Genomic DNA, 18,308 nt, shown 5'->3' with positions numbered 1-18,308 from the left:
AATTTTATTAGCGGACTGACAGCTACCAAATTTTGAATTGCGCGAAAAACGAATTGAAATAATTTATTGTAAACATGAACGAGGAACCACGAAGCGCTTATCCTGGAAGTCGAGAAATATTATTAGCGGACTGACAGCTACCGAATTCGGGATTGCGCGAATAACGAATTGAAATAATTTATTGTAAACATGAACGAGAAACCACGAAGCGCTTATCCTGGAAGTCGAGAAATATTGTTAGCGGACTGACAGCTACCGAATTCGGGATTGCGCGAATAACGAATTGAAATAATTTATTGTAAACATGAACGAGGATCCACGGAGCGCTTATCCTGGAAGTCGAGAAATTTTATTAGCGGACTGACAGCTACCAAATTTTGAATTGCGCGAAAAACGAATTGAAATAATTTATTGTAAACATGAACGAGGAACCACGAAGCGCTTATCCTGGAAGTCGAGAAATATTGTTAGCGGACTGACAGCTACCGAATTTGGGATTGCGCGAAAAACGAATTGAAATAATTTATTGTAAACATGAACGAGAAACCACGAAGCGCTTATCCTGGAAGTCGAGAAATATTGTTAGCGGACTGACAGCTACCGAATTTGGGATTGCGCGAAAAACGAATTGAAATAATTTATTGTAAACATGAACGAGGAACCACGAAGCGCTTATCCTGGAAGTCGAGAAATATTATTAGCGGACTGACAGCTACCGAATTCGGGATTGCGCGAATAACGAATTGAAATAATTTATTGTAAACATGAACGAGGAACCACGGAGCGCTTATCCTGGAAGTCGAGAAATTTTATTAGCGGACTGACAGCTACCAAATTTTGAATTGCGCGAAAAACGAATTGAAATAATTTATTGTAAACATGAACGAGGAACCACGAAGCGCTTATCCTGGAAGTCGAGAAATATTGTTAGCGGACTGACAGCTACCGAATTTGGGATTGCGCGAAAAACGAATTGAAATAATTTATTGTAAACATGAACGAGGAACCACGAAGCGCTTATCCTGGAAGTCGAGAAATATTATTAGCGGACTGACAGCTACCGAATTCGGGATTGCGCGAATAACGAATTGAAATAATTTATTGTAAACATGAACGAGGAACCACGGAGCGCTTATCCTGGAAGTCGAGAAATTTTATTAGCGGACTGACAGCTACCAAATTTTGAATTGCGCGAAAAACGAATTGAAATAATTTATTGTAAACATGAACGAGGAACCACGAAGCGCTGATCCTGGAAGTCGAGAAATATTATTAGCGGACTGACAGCTCCCGAATTCGGGATTGCGCGAAAAACGAATTGAAATAATTTATTGTAAACATGAACGAGGAACCACGGAGCGCTTATCCTGGAAGTCGAGTTTCACCGCGTAGCGGACCCGAAGCGCGGGATCCGGGAGGTTGAGAACCCGGTACCTGAAATACGTAGCGGACCCGAAGCGCGGGATCCGGGAGGTTGAGAACCCGGTACTCGAAATTTGCGGAGCGCGTCTCTCATCCGTCCGCTCTACTGCGCGGTTGTTTCCAGACTGAGGAATTCGGCTAGCTGATTTTGAATTGGAGACGTCACTTTCTGAACATCCGACATCCAAACTTTGGTATTAAACTCTAATACTATGTATGATGATGTATGATGTACGATGTATGATGTATGATGTATGATGATATGATATGATGTATAATGCTTGTAGTTTTCACGTTTCATACAAGAAATACACACTTCATCTCTCCTGCCGATTCCAGACTCAAGCGGCCAGGCCCTTCGATGGTCAGCCGTTGACTGAAGATATATTCTTCAGTGAACGGGTCGGCTAATAACGCTGCCGTTCTGCGACAGTTGGATGATGAAAGATTTCGCTCGTATCTTTCAAATGTGTGTTAAAATACACTCGAAGTTTTAAACAGCTTCGTTCTTTCTCTCCCTATCACCTTTCTAGGTCTTTAAATCACTACGCAGCGTTAAATACTGTCTCATATACGAAGCATCCATTTCATCTCGTTCAGAATTAGCGCATCCGTTATGTATTGCAGTTACTCTGAATTTTTTTCCATCCGAATACTTTTCGAAAAACAATTCCGCTCCTCCGCCTAACGCAGATGCTTCACTTGCGACCAGCTAAACCAGCGTTTCGATTCTATGCCTATGAAAATTCAAGATCGAGAGAGCAAATGAAAAGTTGTTGGAATAATTATGAGTACTGATGTTATGGAATACATCGAGCGTGCCTCGAATAGAATCCCATTTTGAAATGAATAATTCTTCTCTTTTCATATCATAGCTAATCTAGTAATATAGGTCAATAGGATGGTTGGAGGTGTTCGGAAATGGTAGGAGGTGGTCGGCGCTGGCAGAAGGTGATAGGGGGTGGTCGAAAGTGGCCATTGATGGTCGGAGGTGGCAGGGGGAGGTAGGAGCTGTTCGAAAATGGTAGGACATTTCAAAAGTTAAAGTCGACGATGATCCGGTGCATCAATTTTATCGTTACAGATTTTCTTTTCCCATGAGGCATAGAGTATTCAACAACGATAATGCAGTCCTTAAAATTCATCATTCATCTCTGTCTGGAAAGCTAATTCGCAAGGCGTGGTATTCTATTCTATTTGCATTATTAGAAAAATACTCGTACTCTACATACACTGTTTCTAATCTTTTGCTACATTTGGTTTAATCCCCATGCTTCCACAGCACGAATAGTCGGAAATGTTTTTGATTATCCATAATAAAATAAAAGAAGTAACAAAGCTTAAATTTATTGTCAAAGCTCTAATGAATACATCAAACTGCGGTCGAATCAATTCATTTATTATTTGCACATGACCTCTGTATATTTGATAAATTATTCCTAAATACATTGAAACATATGTATTTATAATGAAATACCATGCAATGGGCTGTGTAAAGTATAAACTATAATTTCTATCGAATAGCTGCTTTTATGTCAACAGGGCTTTGAGACTCAGTTCAGTTCGTCCTCCTCCTCGTCCACCTCCGACCACCTCCAATCATCGCCAACCACCTCCAACAACCACCGATAATCACCTCGGGTTGTACCTGGAATAGTAATAAATATTTTCAGTATAGGAACAGATCAGAAATATTGTGTAAGGATTATTATATTTAATTGATAAATTAAGAAAATAATAAATTTTATTAGCGTATTTATAGCTACTGAATTTGTGCTTGCGCGAAAAATGAATTGAAATAATTTATTGTAAACATGACAAGTTCGAAAAATTGTAGATACAATAAATTACAATTGCTATTCAATATTATAAAAATGTTTTACTCACCGTGCAGTAATCCTCGTTCTCCTTGTCTTCCTGGTCCTCCTCCTCGTCCACCTTGATCACCCGCAACCACCCCTAACCACCTCCAACGATCACCGTTAACCATCTCGGGTTATACCTTTAATAAATAAGTATTTTCAGTATTATAACACATCAAAAGTATCGTGTGAGGATTAATACAATTTTTTCATTGACACATTTTACCGTGAAGATTATGAGAAGATTATAAAAAATTATAGAAATTTTATTAGCGCATTGATAGCTCCTGAACTTGGGCTTCCGCAAAAATGAATTGAAATAATCTTTTGTTAACATTACAAGTTTAACCAGAACTACGGAAAATTAGTCCTGAACGTCAGAAGTCACCAGGTGAAGGACCTGGACAGCCAGAACTACGGAGCGCTCGCCCTTGAAGTCGAGTTTCACCAGGTAGCCGACCTGGAGCGCAAGAACCACGGAGCGCTTGTCCTGGAATTCGAGTTGCACCAGGAAGCGGACCCGAAGGTAGAGAACCCGGCATTCGAAATCTGCGGAGCGCGATTCTCATCCGTCCGCTCTACTACGCGGTTGTTTCCAGACTGAGGAATTCGGCTAGCTGATTTTCGTCTATATAGATCGATGAGGTGAAGACAAAAAAAATTTTGGGTGACGTCACTTTCTGAACATCCGAACTTTGGTTTCGAACTACTGTGTATGACGTATGATGTATGATGATGAATGATGATATGATATGATGTATAATGATTTTACTTTTTACATTTCAGACAAGAAATACGCACCTTATCTCTCTCGCCTATTTCAGATTCAAGCGGCTACGCCCTTCGATGGTAAGCCGTCTACTAAAGATATATTCTCCAGTTAACGGGTCAGCTAATAACGCTGCCGTTCTGCGACAGTTGGATGATGAAAGATTTCGCTCGTATCTTTCAAATGTGTGTTAAAATACACTCGAAGTTTTAAGCAGCTTCGTTCTTTCTCTCCCTATCACCTTTCTAGGTCTTTAAATCACTACGCAGCGTTAAATACTGTCTCATATACGAAGCACCCATTTCATCTCGTTCAGAATTAGCGCATCCGTGATGCATTGCAGTTACTCTCATTTTTTTCCATACGAACACTTTTCGAAAAACAATTCTGCTTCTCTACCCAACGTAGATACTTCACTTGCGACTAGCTGAAACAGCGTTTCGATTCTATGCCTACGAAAATTCAAGATCGAGAGAGCAAATGAAAAGTTGGAATAATTATGAATATTAATGTTATGGAATACATCGAGCGCGTGTCGAATAAAATCCCATTCCGAAACGAATAATTCTTCTATTTCCATATCATAGTCGATTATTGTAGATAATCTAGTTTGTTTCCTGGAAAATTATAAAATTTGTAGTACGCATCACGTATTAATCGTAAATGGATCATATATATTATTATCGTACATGGATTGCATACACATATATACTTTTTGGTCTCTGCCTGATATATTATTATTCATGATCTATGTATGTATATATTCTTTTCTCGGGTACCTATACTTTAATTAAATCACTGTTTTGCTACGAATTTTGGAAGAAATTTATGCTCATTATTAATTTTCCTTTCCTCAAGCTTTAGGTTTCTTCAAGCTGCTGCGTTACTGTCACATTTTTAATTTAATATTTCGAAACCCCATTTTCAATCAAGTTCACGGCCCCTCTGGCATTTTATTCACGTATTCGTAGAACTATTTTAACTGTTGATCGTATTTTTTAACGACCGCATACTCAAACAGGGAGACTTCGTGGCTTCTCCAAAAAATGTCTCTTCACTCCCGACTCACAAGCCATAAGTACCTTTGCATATTTGCAATTCAATGGCTGATTAATTGAAACCCTGCAATAGTGAATAAGAGACAAGTAAGCTCGTAGTCCTAATACTTACATTTATTAATGTAAACTGTCTCACTGAGGAGAGTCTGAACGCGATGTGCCGATTGAATTAAGCCTCAAATATTTGTAAAAGGAATAATGAGCGTTCTAGTATCTAAACTTCGAAGAGATTGGTGGTTACATGATTTGAAGAAATCTACACCATTCATTGGATTAGGCATCTAATCTCTGTTCTTCCAACGCAGCTCACCGTCATTTTATATTTATACACATTTATGACTTATTTGGCTAATGATGTGCGTAGGTATGAGCTCCGCCTCCGGCTCTGAAGTTCGAGAAATCGAAATTTGGCTTGTATTGTTCAGAAGGCAGTTCCCATGCATCTGATGTCGCCGAATCTGGAACGTCAATCAAATCTTTGTAGATAAAAATTCGTATCTGAAATGATGTGTGCAATTCATCCACGAGTGCATGCAATAATCGTACGTAGTCGAAGCTTCAACTGCAGTACATGATTGAAACCGTAATTTTCGGAAATATCTAGCCAGGCATAGCGTCTTGTCTATAAGAGTAACCGAAACAAATAAGTGGATACATGAAAAATATTATATTTTCTAAGTATCAAGTATTTTACTTCTCACGTCTGGAAATCAACTTCGGCCCCTTGAAGCAAAAGTACTGTTCAATTATCGTGCTCATTATCATGCAGATTTAGCATCGCGTTAACTGCTTCATCCAACCAATAAACCACTTCCCAAGTAAATAGTAGAATGTGAGATGAAAATCTGACGAAATTATGAATAAATACGTTCCAGTCGGTTATTTTACGCGGAACTTCGGACATCGTTTACTGAAATCTATTTTACTCTAATACATAAGTACCTTTATACGAGAGATTGGAAAAAGTCAGGTTGTATTTTCTCGGCGTGGGTAGTAAAGGAAAGAGTTTCTTCTGCGGCCCCTCCTCGCGGACCATCGCATCCCACCGCGATCTTCGGGTTAAAGCATTCTCTGTGTTCGCCAGTAAAAGCTCAGAATCCAACCAAGATCGGCACAGACGGCATCATGCATTTGGTGAGTACAAACACTCATCCACAATTTACGTTCATTTGGCATCGCGTAAATTCGCGGTGGTGCATTGGTAGTGGACTTCGTTTTGACTAACACGATTGGATGGTGATTGGTGTTCAGTGACAGTGCGTAAATCAAGGATTATTAAAATTTAAGGGTATCGTTACTGTGCAGACCGATTTTATGTAGGATTTCCACGCTGAATGTCTTGAGTGCGAATATTTTGCTCTATTTGTATTTGATTTTCTCGATTCATTCTCTCGTAGAATTTCAGAGAGGGCCGATGTGGAGTAAAAGTTTGGACAGAATAATCACTAACGCAAGCATCAAGCAAGGGTTCAATTCGAAACTATCAGGACCACAAAATAAAATTTACAATACTTACAACTAAAAGTGCAAAAATAAGAGTAACGTACGGTTCTTATAGTGGCAAAGATTTGCATTTTTGCCTACGTCTGTAATCTTGATTTAAGGATGGGTCTAGAATTGCTATCAACCAATTCTGTTTATTTCAAGTTTTGATAAATTCGTACAACAGGGCGTAATTATCTAATAAAAAAATTGTAGACAAAAATTGGAAAATAATCAATTCTAATCGGCGGTTTTGATTCCATTATGTGAACTTCGGATCGGTGCACGTGAAGTCTTTAAAAAAAAAGTGAAAGATTCAAGGATAAATTATACTATGTACGATCTTAACACTATAGTAATTTTCTTTCTCGCAGTCGGGAGACTTACAACGACTGTGAACCCATTACTTACCCATTATCGTTAAAAGAGCCGGTTGAACCGTGAGATCTCGAGCATCATCGCGTCTTATAAAAAAAACTGTGCTCCACTAATCATTTTCTGCAATTTACATGCGAGAATTGCGACCAGACAAAGAACTAGTCTATTTTCTAGCCGGAGTATTAAAATCAATGAAACGATTTCAGTGTATTATGGGAATAGTTGTAAACTATATTTTCAAATAGTAAGTCTTCTTCGCCAGTGCGATTAGAGAGTTTCGGTCGAGATTTTCACTTTGAACAGCAGAACCCAGTGAAGATGTTAATATTTATAGAAAATATTAACGGCGCACGCGTTAAACAGGTAGAGTCGGTCAGCTCATCGTCAGTTGTTTCAGGTGCTGGGAACTTGTTCGCATGTAAGCACATACGTGCTGTACGCGTTATACCATATGCAGGTACGCGGAACTTTGCACACGCACATCTGCCGAGTGGTTTTAATTACGAGTGTGTGCGTCGCTGCTTGGATGGAAAAAGAAAGTTGTCCCCTCGAAACGATGATGCTGAGAAGCCGTAATACCTCTTCACATTTCCATGCTCTTTGAGATTCCGCACGGCTCCCAGTTGAACGTTACGATACGATATCCAGCTTGGAAACGATCGCCATACGTCGATGCGCTTCCTTGATCGATCGCCCCCACAAGCCTTGTTTCTTTACTCAACTCTGTTGTATCGTTGACGTCGTACGTGCAATCTTGTTCAAATTGGCAAGCCTAGACACGAAATTAACATATCCGTTAGCACGCACATTACACGGTCGCTAGATTTTCAATTTCGAACCAAGTAGGCGGCTAGATTTTTAGCGCCCTAGTTCTCATGTAGGACGTTTCTTCCGGGAGATAACTGCTACACGGGGCTAATCAGTAATTCCTGCATACCTAGACGATAATTGCGTCAGGATCTTCGTCAGGGAGGAGAACATTCGCGACGTCACGAAATACTTTGATGTTTCTAAGGGTCAAAGAGCATTTGCTATTACCTGGCCAAATTAGGAAATGACTAACAATAAAGTGAATCTTGCAGCATCGCTGTTAAACACGCGCGCACGTTGGCATACATACCGTAGTCGGCTGATTAGCTCCAATCCCTGCTTACCTATAGTCAGGCACGATTCTCGTTTGAACATTTTCGCAAGTTTCTCTTTTTTACCCTATTACCTACGGGCAATTCAAATGTCTTCCATGTATCCGATTACGAGTAAGATGATCTTCGTTAAAATCTCAAAGATCTGCCCGTCGAGTCATAACGTGTTACACGATGTTATATGTTACACGAACTAGTTTCTACTTCATACTTGGTTCATTACCATATAGGTACGTCGTACATAAATGCATCCGTAATCGTTTCCCCTCGGGCGAGAAATCTGGGCGTGTGGTCCGTCACACAGCGAGTCACGTCAGATAGACAAAGTTAATTTAGATCCCGTAGAGTGTTCACCACTATGCCTGCACATTATGTATTCATCGTTGTGAACAATTGAGAGGGCGTGAGGACGCGAGGACATGATTAAAAAAAAAGAATATGTAACGTATGGAGATTCCGGCAAGCGTAAATATGGGAGTGGCTTTGAAGCTTCGGCTCCTTCATCGTCACTTTCCCCATCTCTGGAGAAGAGTCGTGAATTATTCGCGAAAGGGAAGGGGGAGGGCACGACATTCCGCAAGATAAAGTTCGCATCCTTTGCTCGAAGGTATAGTTTTGATTGCTAAAGGATCGCAAAGGTCAATCAGAATATGCTGATTACAATGAAGTAAGACTGAAATAAAAACGCTCAAACGAAATATCATGCGGTTCTCTCGCGTGTCTGCTGTAGTAGACGAGGGTTCACACGCGTGTTAGATTTTCATTGTTGAACCTATCAATGTATAACTAACTCTATCACGGGTTTTCAGACTCACGTTGTTGTCAGAGTTGAGCAATTTTGATCGGTAAATATGCACCAACAATAAGAGAATAATATTCTCGACTTGAGGTTGAAAGATTAAGCTTTCGAAAGTGTAATCTCGAATACGTTTTTCTCTTGTCAGTGACGCAAGCCTGCGAATAAATTGCGTACGGTAGTCTTGAGTGATCGATATCTGGATCAGTACCCGACTTTCGCAATTAGCAACTCGTCTATTTTACACTGTCGAGGAATATGTTAATTTTATTTCAATAACAACACAAAATACATCAAGTTTAATTATTGTAGGATGAATACAGGCATGTACCGACTACTGTTCAGAATTTCCAGAACACGTGTAGTCTTCTACTTGCGCGAATGGACTCATAACGTCTCGGCTTTCTCTGCACTCGTTGACGATGAGAGAACTGTGCGAGTGTCAATTTATTCAGGAAGTCAGCTCATACGCATCTTTAATAATATATATATAATATATGGACGAACGCGATCACGCTGAAAAGATTTAATCGTGCCTAAATCCAGGTGGTGAATTTTCAATTGATGATATTATACCAAAACCGACCGTCCATGTCACGCTAATGACCAATGCCGAACGACTAGTAGCTTCCTCATGTAACTGAACACATCTTGAATAAATGAATAAACAAACTCCTGCACGCGGATCTTCTTAACGTACGGCTTTAAGGTTGGAATAACGGAGTCCACTTTCTCCCGCAGCTGTCGTTGTGTGCTGTTGTATTGAAGACCCCGATGCACGCCGGAGTATACACCGTATATTATCCGACATCGGGACTTGGGCCTCGTTACGGTTCGGTCGGGCTCGCGTTTATCCCAAGTCAATTGATGCCCCTGCAGAAATTCTAGGCCACGTACAGTCGGGAAATATTTGCAACGGATTCATCGGTCACAGATAATTTGCTTCCTTATTCAATGAAAACAATTTGAATTCGCCAAATATTTCCTTGCAGCTTTCTCGAGTTATATTGGAATGTGCATTCGAGATGACGGCATGAAATCTCTTGCTGCAAATATGCCCAATTCGCATTATTACACAGTAATACCTTTGCTGTTTCAACTATTACTCCATCGGGTACAAATTTAGAAAAAATTTTTTGAATAACGCAGAGTTGCGCATGTATATGTCCTCGGTGTCAATGGCAATCTCATTAATGCTCTCAGTCACGGTGCGATCCGGCTTCTTCGTGTTTGATGAAAAATATGTCGGCTTTATTGCAGCTATTACATGTTATTACAGTTATCATAGCGTCCTCCATCTCTAACAGGTAGATGTGTTTATTCGTACGATTACCGAGTCGGCTTCAGTACAGGTGTGCTAAGGACATACATGGGTAAATGCACCGGTTAACAACCGTTTCAATACACTTATTATAACATCCGCAACGTCATTATCCTTGTCACCTGCTTCCACCGGTCATTAACTAGTGTCAGACATTTACCGCATTATACGATGCTGCCCGTTCATTTGACGGATGGTTTATTTTGTGAAGGAATTTAAGGAGTGTGCCTTTCGCAAATTTCAAAAGGCTTTATGTATCTGGACTATGTTCTTCTTTTCTACAGTTCGTACTGGAATATTCTGATTAGGTATTTCCTTTTGAAGCACGACGACAAAGAAAGAGTAACATGTATCACCTTACTTAGTTGAGCTTAAAAGTTACGAAAGGAGTGAAATAATGTAAGGTAGCGTTTCCCTTACAGTAAGATTATCATCCACTCGTAAATGAAGGGACGTAGGGACTGTGCAGGAAACGTGTCCAAGAAGTAGTTTTGGCAAGGTTGTGTTACACTGGCATTAAAGTAAATAATTATCTGGGTTGTCAAGAAGCATAATTATGCGACATTACATAGTTACCGCGCGCTGGGTTGGTCTTGATTTGAATGCGAAGACGCCTTCTGAAGAGATGATGATCTTCTGCCGTCAAATAAATAAAGTTCGTATAAGTAGAAAGTGGTGGAACAAACTCGGTATTTTCCACTCAATGATTATTATTCACAATAAATTTTTACTAGATTAGCTTGAATTTGGAACGTGTGAACTCGTTTGATCGGACTTAACGTCGCAGGTGTGAAAATTTATGCCTACAAATCCGAAATAATCCGAAAGTTTGATCTTAAGTATAAATCAGAATAAGTCGTCGAAAATTCACCGATTCCCGTGGTCGTTTGACTTTTTATTTAATAAGTGAAAAGAAATTCGTGAACAGGTGCAGAGTGGAAATTAGGAATTTGCATTCCTCTGTAGCATGGGGCTGCCTATGTGTGTTCCGTCTTTCGCTTAAAGCTCAGCAAACACACGCGACAACGTGCCAGGGCATTGATTCCCTGTATTTACATGTTTATGCAAGTACAGGCAACAAGTTTCGCTCACACGGGCGATCCTTGCTACGTACGAATATGCCGCTCATCCATTTCCGGAAAAAATACCCACGTGTGTACACCATAGCACCAACTCCGTCTCACGGACGCGCGTGTACAGGTATTTATAACCAACTCACCGGGATTCAACTCCTCAAGCATGTTAGTACGTACATGCGGAGGCACGTAATTCGTGAGAGAGATCGAGTGAAACGTCTTGCGCCTCGAGCCAATCGCGGTATATTAACAACCGCGACGACGAATTCTCATATCTATTGGCATTTCTCATTCATCATAGGAGGTTCCGGCGTTACATTCAAAAAACTTTCGAAAACGATTCGATTTCATTACCACCGAATAACATAAACTTCCGATTTTGCTTTCAATGCTAGCCGTTACCCTTGAGAAACCGAATGCCGTGGATCAAATAATTTTCATATGATGTTGCTTTCTGGTTGTGTCACTCTCTTTGCGAGACTTATCAAATCCCTGCTCACTGTGGTGAGCGATTACAATGATCAGGACGGTGCTTTTGTGCTTTTGGCAGTTTCGCGTCCGTCGTTTAACTCACCGTTTTTCATGATTACCCGCAATGTTGTAACGGTGACGTGTTACAGCAGTTTATACGTATGTACCTGTATAGGATCCCTGCGGTATATTTATACGGGTACTTCACGATGCCTCGAAACTTTCCCACGTTGGAATAAGTTGTCATTGTTGTTGCGTATAAGGAGATTGTTATCGAAATGAGTAGCACAAGATAAGGCATGAAATTATGTAAAAAATATGACAGTCTTGTGCAATCAGCTGTAGTGGATGAGGGCATGTCTGAGTACATATTGAAATAGTTTTTAAGACGAGTGAGACGGTAGACTGCAATAACCTGGGAAATGAATCATTCACCTCAAAAGCTATTTCGGGGTTAATTAATGCTGAAGCAGTAACAAAGCTTACGAGTCATACGTAATCATTTCACGCAGTTAGAGTTACTAAAACGATAAATATCCTGCATTGATGTATGCACTGGAATGTGAATCTGCAAGCTTTTATACCTACTTGAGGCGTTTAACATGTACCATAACTATCAAGATAAATTATATTTAATTACTGAGTATAACTTACTGAGTATAACTTACTGAAGTTGGAATATTCAGCACACGCAGGTGCGTAGGCCATAAAATCTGCATACCCACAAAGATGCGAACTCCTCCCAGTATTTACAGCTAGCCCGCATGTTGTTTGCTTGACACTTTCACCCCAAGGAGAAATCTCTCGTTAAATCTACAGATGATTCGTGGCTCGGAAATCGCTAGCATGGAATCTTGGAAAACAAAAACCAGGTTCATGATTTATATTTACTGCAAGCATTAGTGTAATACACCATGTCTTGTTGCGTTACTAACCGATTCGTTAATTTTATAGTAATTATGGATCTGAAGCGGAATAAATTATTGATTGCAGCTAGCACAGAAAATTCTCTATTATTATGTTCAAGTTGATTACTGGTCTTATCTAGACCCAGATCTATCGATGTATATGGACAAGGTACAACCAATAAACTGATGCTCACAGACAGACATCCAGAAAAGGGGAATTTAAACGAGATAATAAAATAATAGAGGCAGATTCGGAGTAATTTTTATTTATACATTATTTATTACATTACATGATATATTACATATGACATATTTACGATAAATCGTATAATAATTAGGTACGTCAGAAATAAAAAGATCCGTTCGTACTCGATAGTAATTCATCGTGACCACCGGATATATCGATGACCCTTATGTGGCTTGGTATTTGAACAAGGTTTAATTTACAGTCTTAAATTGAAGTACACAGAACCGGTGACTTACTCGAACCTACTGTAAAAATAAATTTTCATTACGCACTACCGATGGCTTTTAACTTTCCAGTTTTCGTGCGTATAACGTTCGTGATACAAATAATCGTTTTCATCATCTACCCAGCATGAATCGTTTACAATGCAAATGAGTAGGTATACGTACTTAACCATTTGATCATTGACGACACGGAGTTTTGTTCACCAGAAATATGACGGAGTTCTCAGATGAGCATAGAAAGTTTACGGTGGACGCTTACGGTTATATACCTTTTCAACCTATCACTATAAAGCTTGACTCCAGCTTTGTAAGTAATAAAGAAAGGTCAAAACCGAATCCAATTACATGCTCGTAAAAAAAATTACTATCCGATTACCCCGTTTACGTCCCCGTAATTATTTCGCGTTCAAAGACCTCCAGTGATAAGTAACAATGAATAAAAATTGTTGGTTGCATAATGGTCGTGAATTATTGAAATCTTATCGAACCATTACCTCAGCTGGAAACGGAATGTGATATGGTTGCTTGACTTTATCAAGTGTGAAGGATGCTTGTGTAATTTTAACGTACCCATATAAATGTTAACACGATTGTTACGAGAATCGAATTTTTGATGAACCGATAAACATTTTTTACAAGACAGTTTTCTTGTGAATTAATTCTTTGAATAAAAAAAAAACAGAAGTAGTAAAATATTGCCGAGTTACGGCAAACACAAATTAACATCACACTTTACAGACGCGCATACAGTATCTCAAGATGGTGGGACACGCCCGCGGCTAAAAAATACTTTCTAGCTGATGGACGAGGTTCAGCAATCCATTAATCTTCAAAATAACTATACCCTCACAGTACTTGTTCCGTAATGCTTGCTAAATTTTCACTTTCGGATGGTTTCACTTTCAAGGATTCTATGGGGACGTGGAAATGTCATCGCATAAAATTTGAGATTCCGGACATTGTTTTTTATTTTTTACTGTAATTTTTTCATCTTTATTGTTATTACGTGCTACCGGTTGCAATGTGTAAGTTTGTTCTCTACACACACCAACCAATTAACGAGCTCGAATATTTAAAACGGATTTCGACTTAACGGTAAAATGCTGCACACGTGTAATAAAATTAATTTGATTTGTTTTTTTTTTTTTACCTTTCGCAGCAATTATCGGCAATCTTCTTGGCAGTGGTGGCTATCATTGTAGTAGCTACGGAAGGTGAAGTTCCAATTGCGAATGATGATGGAAGAGGGCCACCGGTCAAACTCGATAAAAACCTTCGCCGGGCACTTTTGAAGGCACTTGCTGATCTGGAGGCTGAGTCTGCTGAACAACGAAAAAACAATGAAGACGTGAGTGAGGATTTCTTTGACGAAGGAACACCAGCGGCAAGTATCGTGACGACGATACCTCAGCTGCCGCTAAGCGAATTGAACAAGAATTATTCGAGCAGTCAGAAATCGACGATTTCCTTCAATGGTTTCCTAGGGGAAGGAGAATTTCCGAATGAGGAAAAACTCCAGAACTCCACCTTCGTCGAAGTCGACAAGTACACTTTTTCATCACCTGCGAAACAAAATAAAATCTCCGTCACTCACCAAGAACTGAAATCACCAAAGGTTCACGATCTCATTTCTGCTGAGAAATCGTCTGCTGTCCACTTGAAAAATCCTCTACTCGTCGCCGACGATATTGACAAGGATCAAGGTACAAGAAGCATCAAGAACTCTGCCTTTTCGGTGAACAGTGTACAGAGCGTGTCTTCGAAGCCGACAACCCAGCAGGCAGAGACCTTGAGCCGTAGCGCGTCGAACAACATTGCTGCTGCGGAGAACTCCTTGGTAGCTCCAAGGCCAACAGCATCCAGTTTGACATCCAAATCTAAATTGAAAAATAATTCTTCGTCCAGCGATTCAACCAAGAATGATAACTCGGGGGAGAAACTTGACGACAATCAGGAAGTCAAGATATTCCAAGCTCCATTAGTTGCTGCGTTCACGGTGCAGCAAGACGAACGTGGAATTCCCAAGAGTGTCGTTCCCATCTACAGAGCCAGCGGCGACGGCCAAGCATTGACACTTCAAGAACAACTCGAGTTCAAACAACAGCAGCTGGAGAAACAACTTGCCGAGCTTCAGAGGCAACAACTTCAACAGACTCAATTTTTGGCCAGACAACAACAGCTTTACGAGGAACAATTGCGGTTCAAGCAGCAGCAGCAACAGCAGATATTCCTCCGGGAACAGGCCAGACTCAAACAACTTGAAGAACAGAGGATCTATCAACAGCAAATACAACAGCAGCAACATCAACAACGTCTACAACAGGCTAATTTTGATCAAAACAGTCTACTCACTCTACAATCTGCCTTTGATAAGCCCGGTGTGCAATTGGAACCAAGCGTCTCACTGCAACTCCCGAGCCTGGTTAATCCACCCTCATTCCAAAACAACTATCAGGAGCAACGCCGTCTTCAACAACTACAGCAACAGCAACAGCAGCAGCAACGTCAACGCTTACAGCAGCAGCAGCAGCAGCAGCAACAACAACAGCTGCAACAACAACTGCAGCAACAGCAGATATTACAGCAGAGCTTCGGAGCTTTTCCAGTAACTGAATTCCAGACTCCTGCTGTGTCCGTTCCGAGGTTCAACAGACAAGAACTCTTTGGTTCGACTGGCAACTTTGGCTTCAATGACAACAACAACATCAACAACTTCAACGCCAGAGGCAACTTTGGGAGTAGCCAATTTAACGCCCCATCGAGAAACAGTCAGAACTTTGGTTTCAACGGATTCAATCAATTCAGGGAAACTAGACCGCAAACGCCGGCGAGACAAATTCAACATCTCCTCTATCAGTCTGGAGTGGCATCAGACTTGGGTATCACCCGAGGATCTGGGAGTGCCGAAGACTTGAATATCGTCTCTAAAGTTCTGGCATTGAACGTAGGCGCACTTCCATCGAACAGCATTCAATTTGGTGCGTCTAAACGAGTGTCTAGTTTCGCGAAGCCACCAAACGACGCGTGATGTGCCTGAAACTTAAGGGTCTGAGGAACTTTAACGCTCAACGAGGGTCATAAACCTACATGCAAAGTTATATTCAAATAGTGGAATTGAATCGGTTCTTTCACACCGTCAATACACCTACCTTAGAACCGCGATTATTGCAGTCTAAAGCTGTGACTCAACGGTATGTATCAAATGTTACCACAGCATGCGTGTATGCGAGATCCTAAGACCTTTAGAATAGATTCACAAATTAATTATAGAATACAGATCATTGAAATTACTCACATGCCCTAAATACTCACCGACCATATTGAAATTTCCATCTTGTCATGAATTCCGTAAGAATTAAACTGCCAAACGCTTACGACGACTGTATAGCTGACATTTGGCGTCGAAGGTATAGCAAGTATTCTATGAGAGAAAGAGAAATTTGTAATGACATGTCTCAGAAACCTCGAACACAGTAAAGACTTCATCGTGTGCACAATGCATTTCTACTTAATATTTTCTACTTGGGTGTCACTGCCAATGTAATCTGAGAAACGTTCAAATAGGAATTTCATGCAAATTAATGGTCGGATCCGATGCTTTGCGCACTACAATCGCTTGCTATCTTCCTGAAATTGAACATTAGTAAATGGCACTCTGTCATTAGATCATCAACGCTCGCTCTTTTGCCATTCACGTCAGTACCGTAGAACACAAGATCTAAAATTTCACATATTTCCTATTTCCATGGGACGCAATAGTTTACGAGGAAAAAGAAGTCGTGGTGAAACTTATTCAGAAAAGATTCCTATCTCAAATATAAATTCTAAAATGTATGCATAATGAAAAAAAATATACATCTTTTCACTAGAGATTTCAAAATGCTTCCGGCGCGGTAGTTGGGAAATTATTACTTGAACAAATGACAATTCATAGGCACCGAGTATGTGCGAAGATAAATCATCTATCGCGCATAGTTCTATTGAGAAATGCTGACGTATGAATTGCAGAATTGTTTCGTAATCACAACGCATCATTCCCACAGCTATTCGTTCCATCGTGAGATGATTGTAATTAATAATTTTTGTCAGTGGTGATCACACGGCACGTAAAAAATGATAGCATATCTCACGTTCGGATAATGTGTGAACCACGCTATCGCTACTGTTAAGCAACGTAGAGATCGACTAACAAAATTAACTTCTCAACTAGCCTGACAGGCTGTGCAGGTACGCACACCATATATTAGGCATAAAAATGAATTGCCATTAATGATGAATATACACTTTCGCTTCGGTGACTGCTGCGCTCGGAAGTACAATGCAAGGTGTCTCCCGGGATTTCGTATCATGTCTGGATAATCCTCCTCCTTCTGTCCTCAATTTCACACACCTATGTCCGGCATGGATTTCAGTTTACGATTTCTCTCAGTGAATAGCTATCGACGTTAGTTTATTATATTTTTAACAATGATATCCGAATGCGACGAACAAGCTCATAAGTTCCCGTATAGCATATCCGCACTAGGTGCTATAGTAGATTTATAATTCACTTTAATTAAATTTCGAAAATTAAACATACTAATTCGTCAATAGTTTTACGTTGCAGTTGTAAGAATCTATAGTTCTAAGAATTAGAATTAGAGATTTTATGTTATGAATAATATTAAGTTGTAGAAATGTTCGCTTATAATTTATATCGTTCTGCTAATATTGTTATCTACAAATATCTCTGTATAAATGCCAATAAATATTAATTTACTTGAGTCCCTAATTATTAATTAGCACCGCACGTGATCACATATGGTTTACATTTAAATTTTTTATGAAAGTTCTTCATTTCGAATTCAGGTAGCGAGTGGTCTCGCTTCACTTTGATTATCTAAAATGTAATTTATATTTTAATTACTCGATTAAACTGATTGGATCATTCCACCGTATAGATAGGTATACCTATCTAATTTCCTAAACTATTTGAAAGCAGCTTAGTTACAATCACTTACCGAACCACGTGTGAGGAGTCGTAATATCGAAAATTACTTCAATAATCAGAGATAATCGAGGCTAAGAAAACCGGTCTCAGTTAATAAAATAGTGAATATAATTAAACGGTTGGCATTTTCGGTAAAGTTTAAGAAAGTTTTTCAGTAAAAAA

At 39.8% G+C, this 18,308-nt stretch overlaps 1 protein-coding gene across 1 annotated transcript; it reads left to right on the top strand.

Annotated features, from left to right (window-relative positions):
- The first annotated feature begins 6,175 nt into the window (after nt 1–6,175).
- Nucleotides 6,176–17,961, top strand: LOC107220468 (putative uncharacterized protein DDB_G0271606). Its single transcript, XM_015659077.2, has 2 exons — nt 6,176–6,245; nt 14,316–17,961. The coding sequence occupies exons 1-2, from the start codon at nt 6,237–6,239 to the stop codon at nt 16,182–16,184; spliced, it is 1,878 nt and encodes a 625-aa protein (XP_015514563.2). The 5' UTR covers nt 6,176–6,236; the 3' UTR covers nt 16,185–17,961.
- The last annotated feature ends 347 nt before the right edge of the window (nt 17,962–18,308 follow it).

Source organism: Neodiprion lecontei, chromosome 3, assembly GCF_021901455.1.
Source record: "Neodiprion lecontei isolate iyNeoLeco1 chromosome 3, iyNeoLeco1.1, whole genome shotgun sequence".
Taxonomy (NCBI): domain Eukaryota; kingdom Metazoa; phylum Arthropoda; class Insecta; order Hymenoptera; family Diprionidae; genus Neodiprion; species Neodiprion lecontei.
This window is presented reverse-complemented; position numbering and strand designations above follow the sequence as displayed.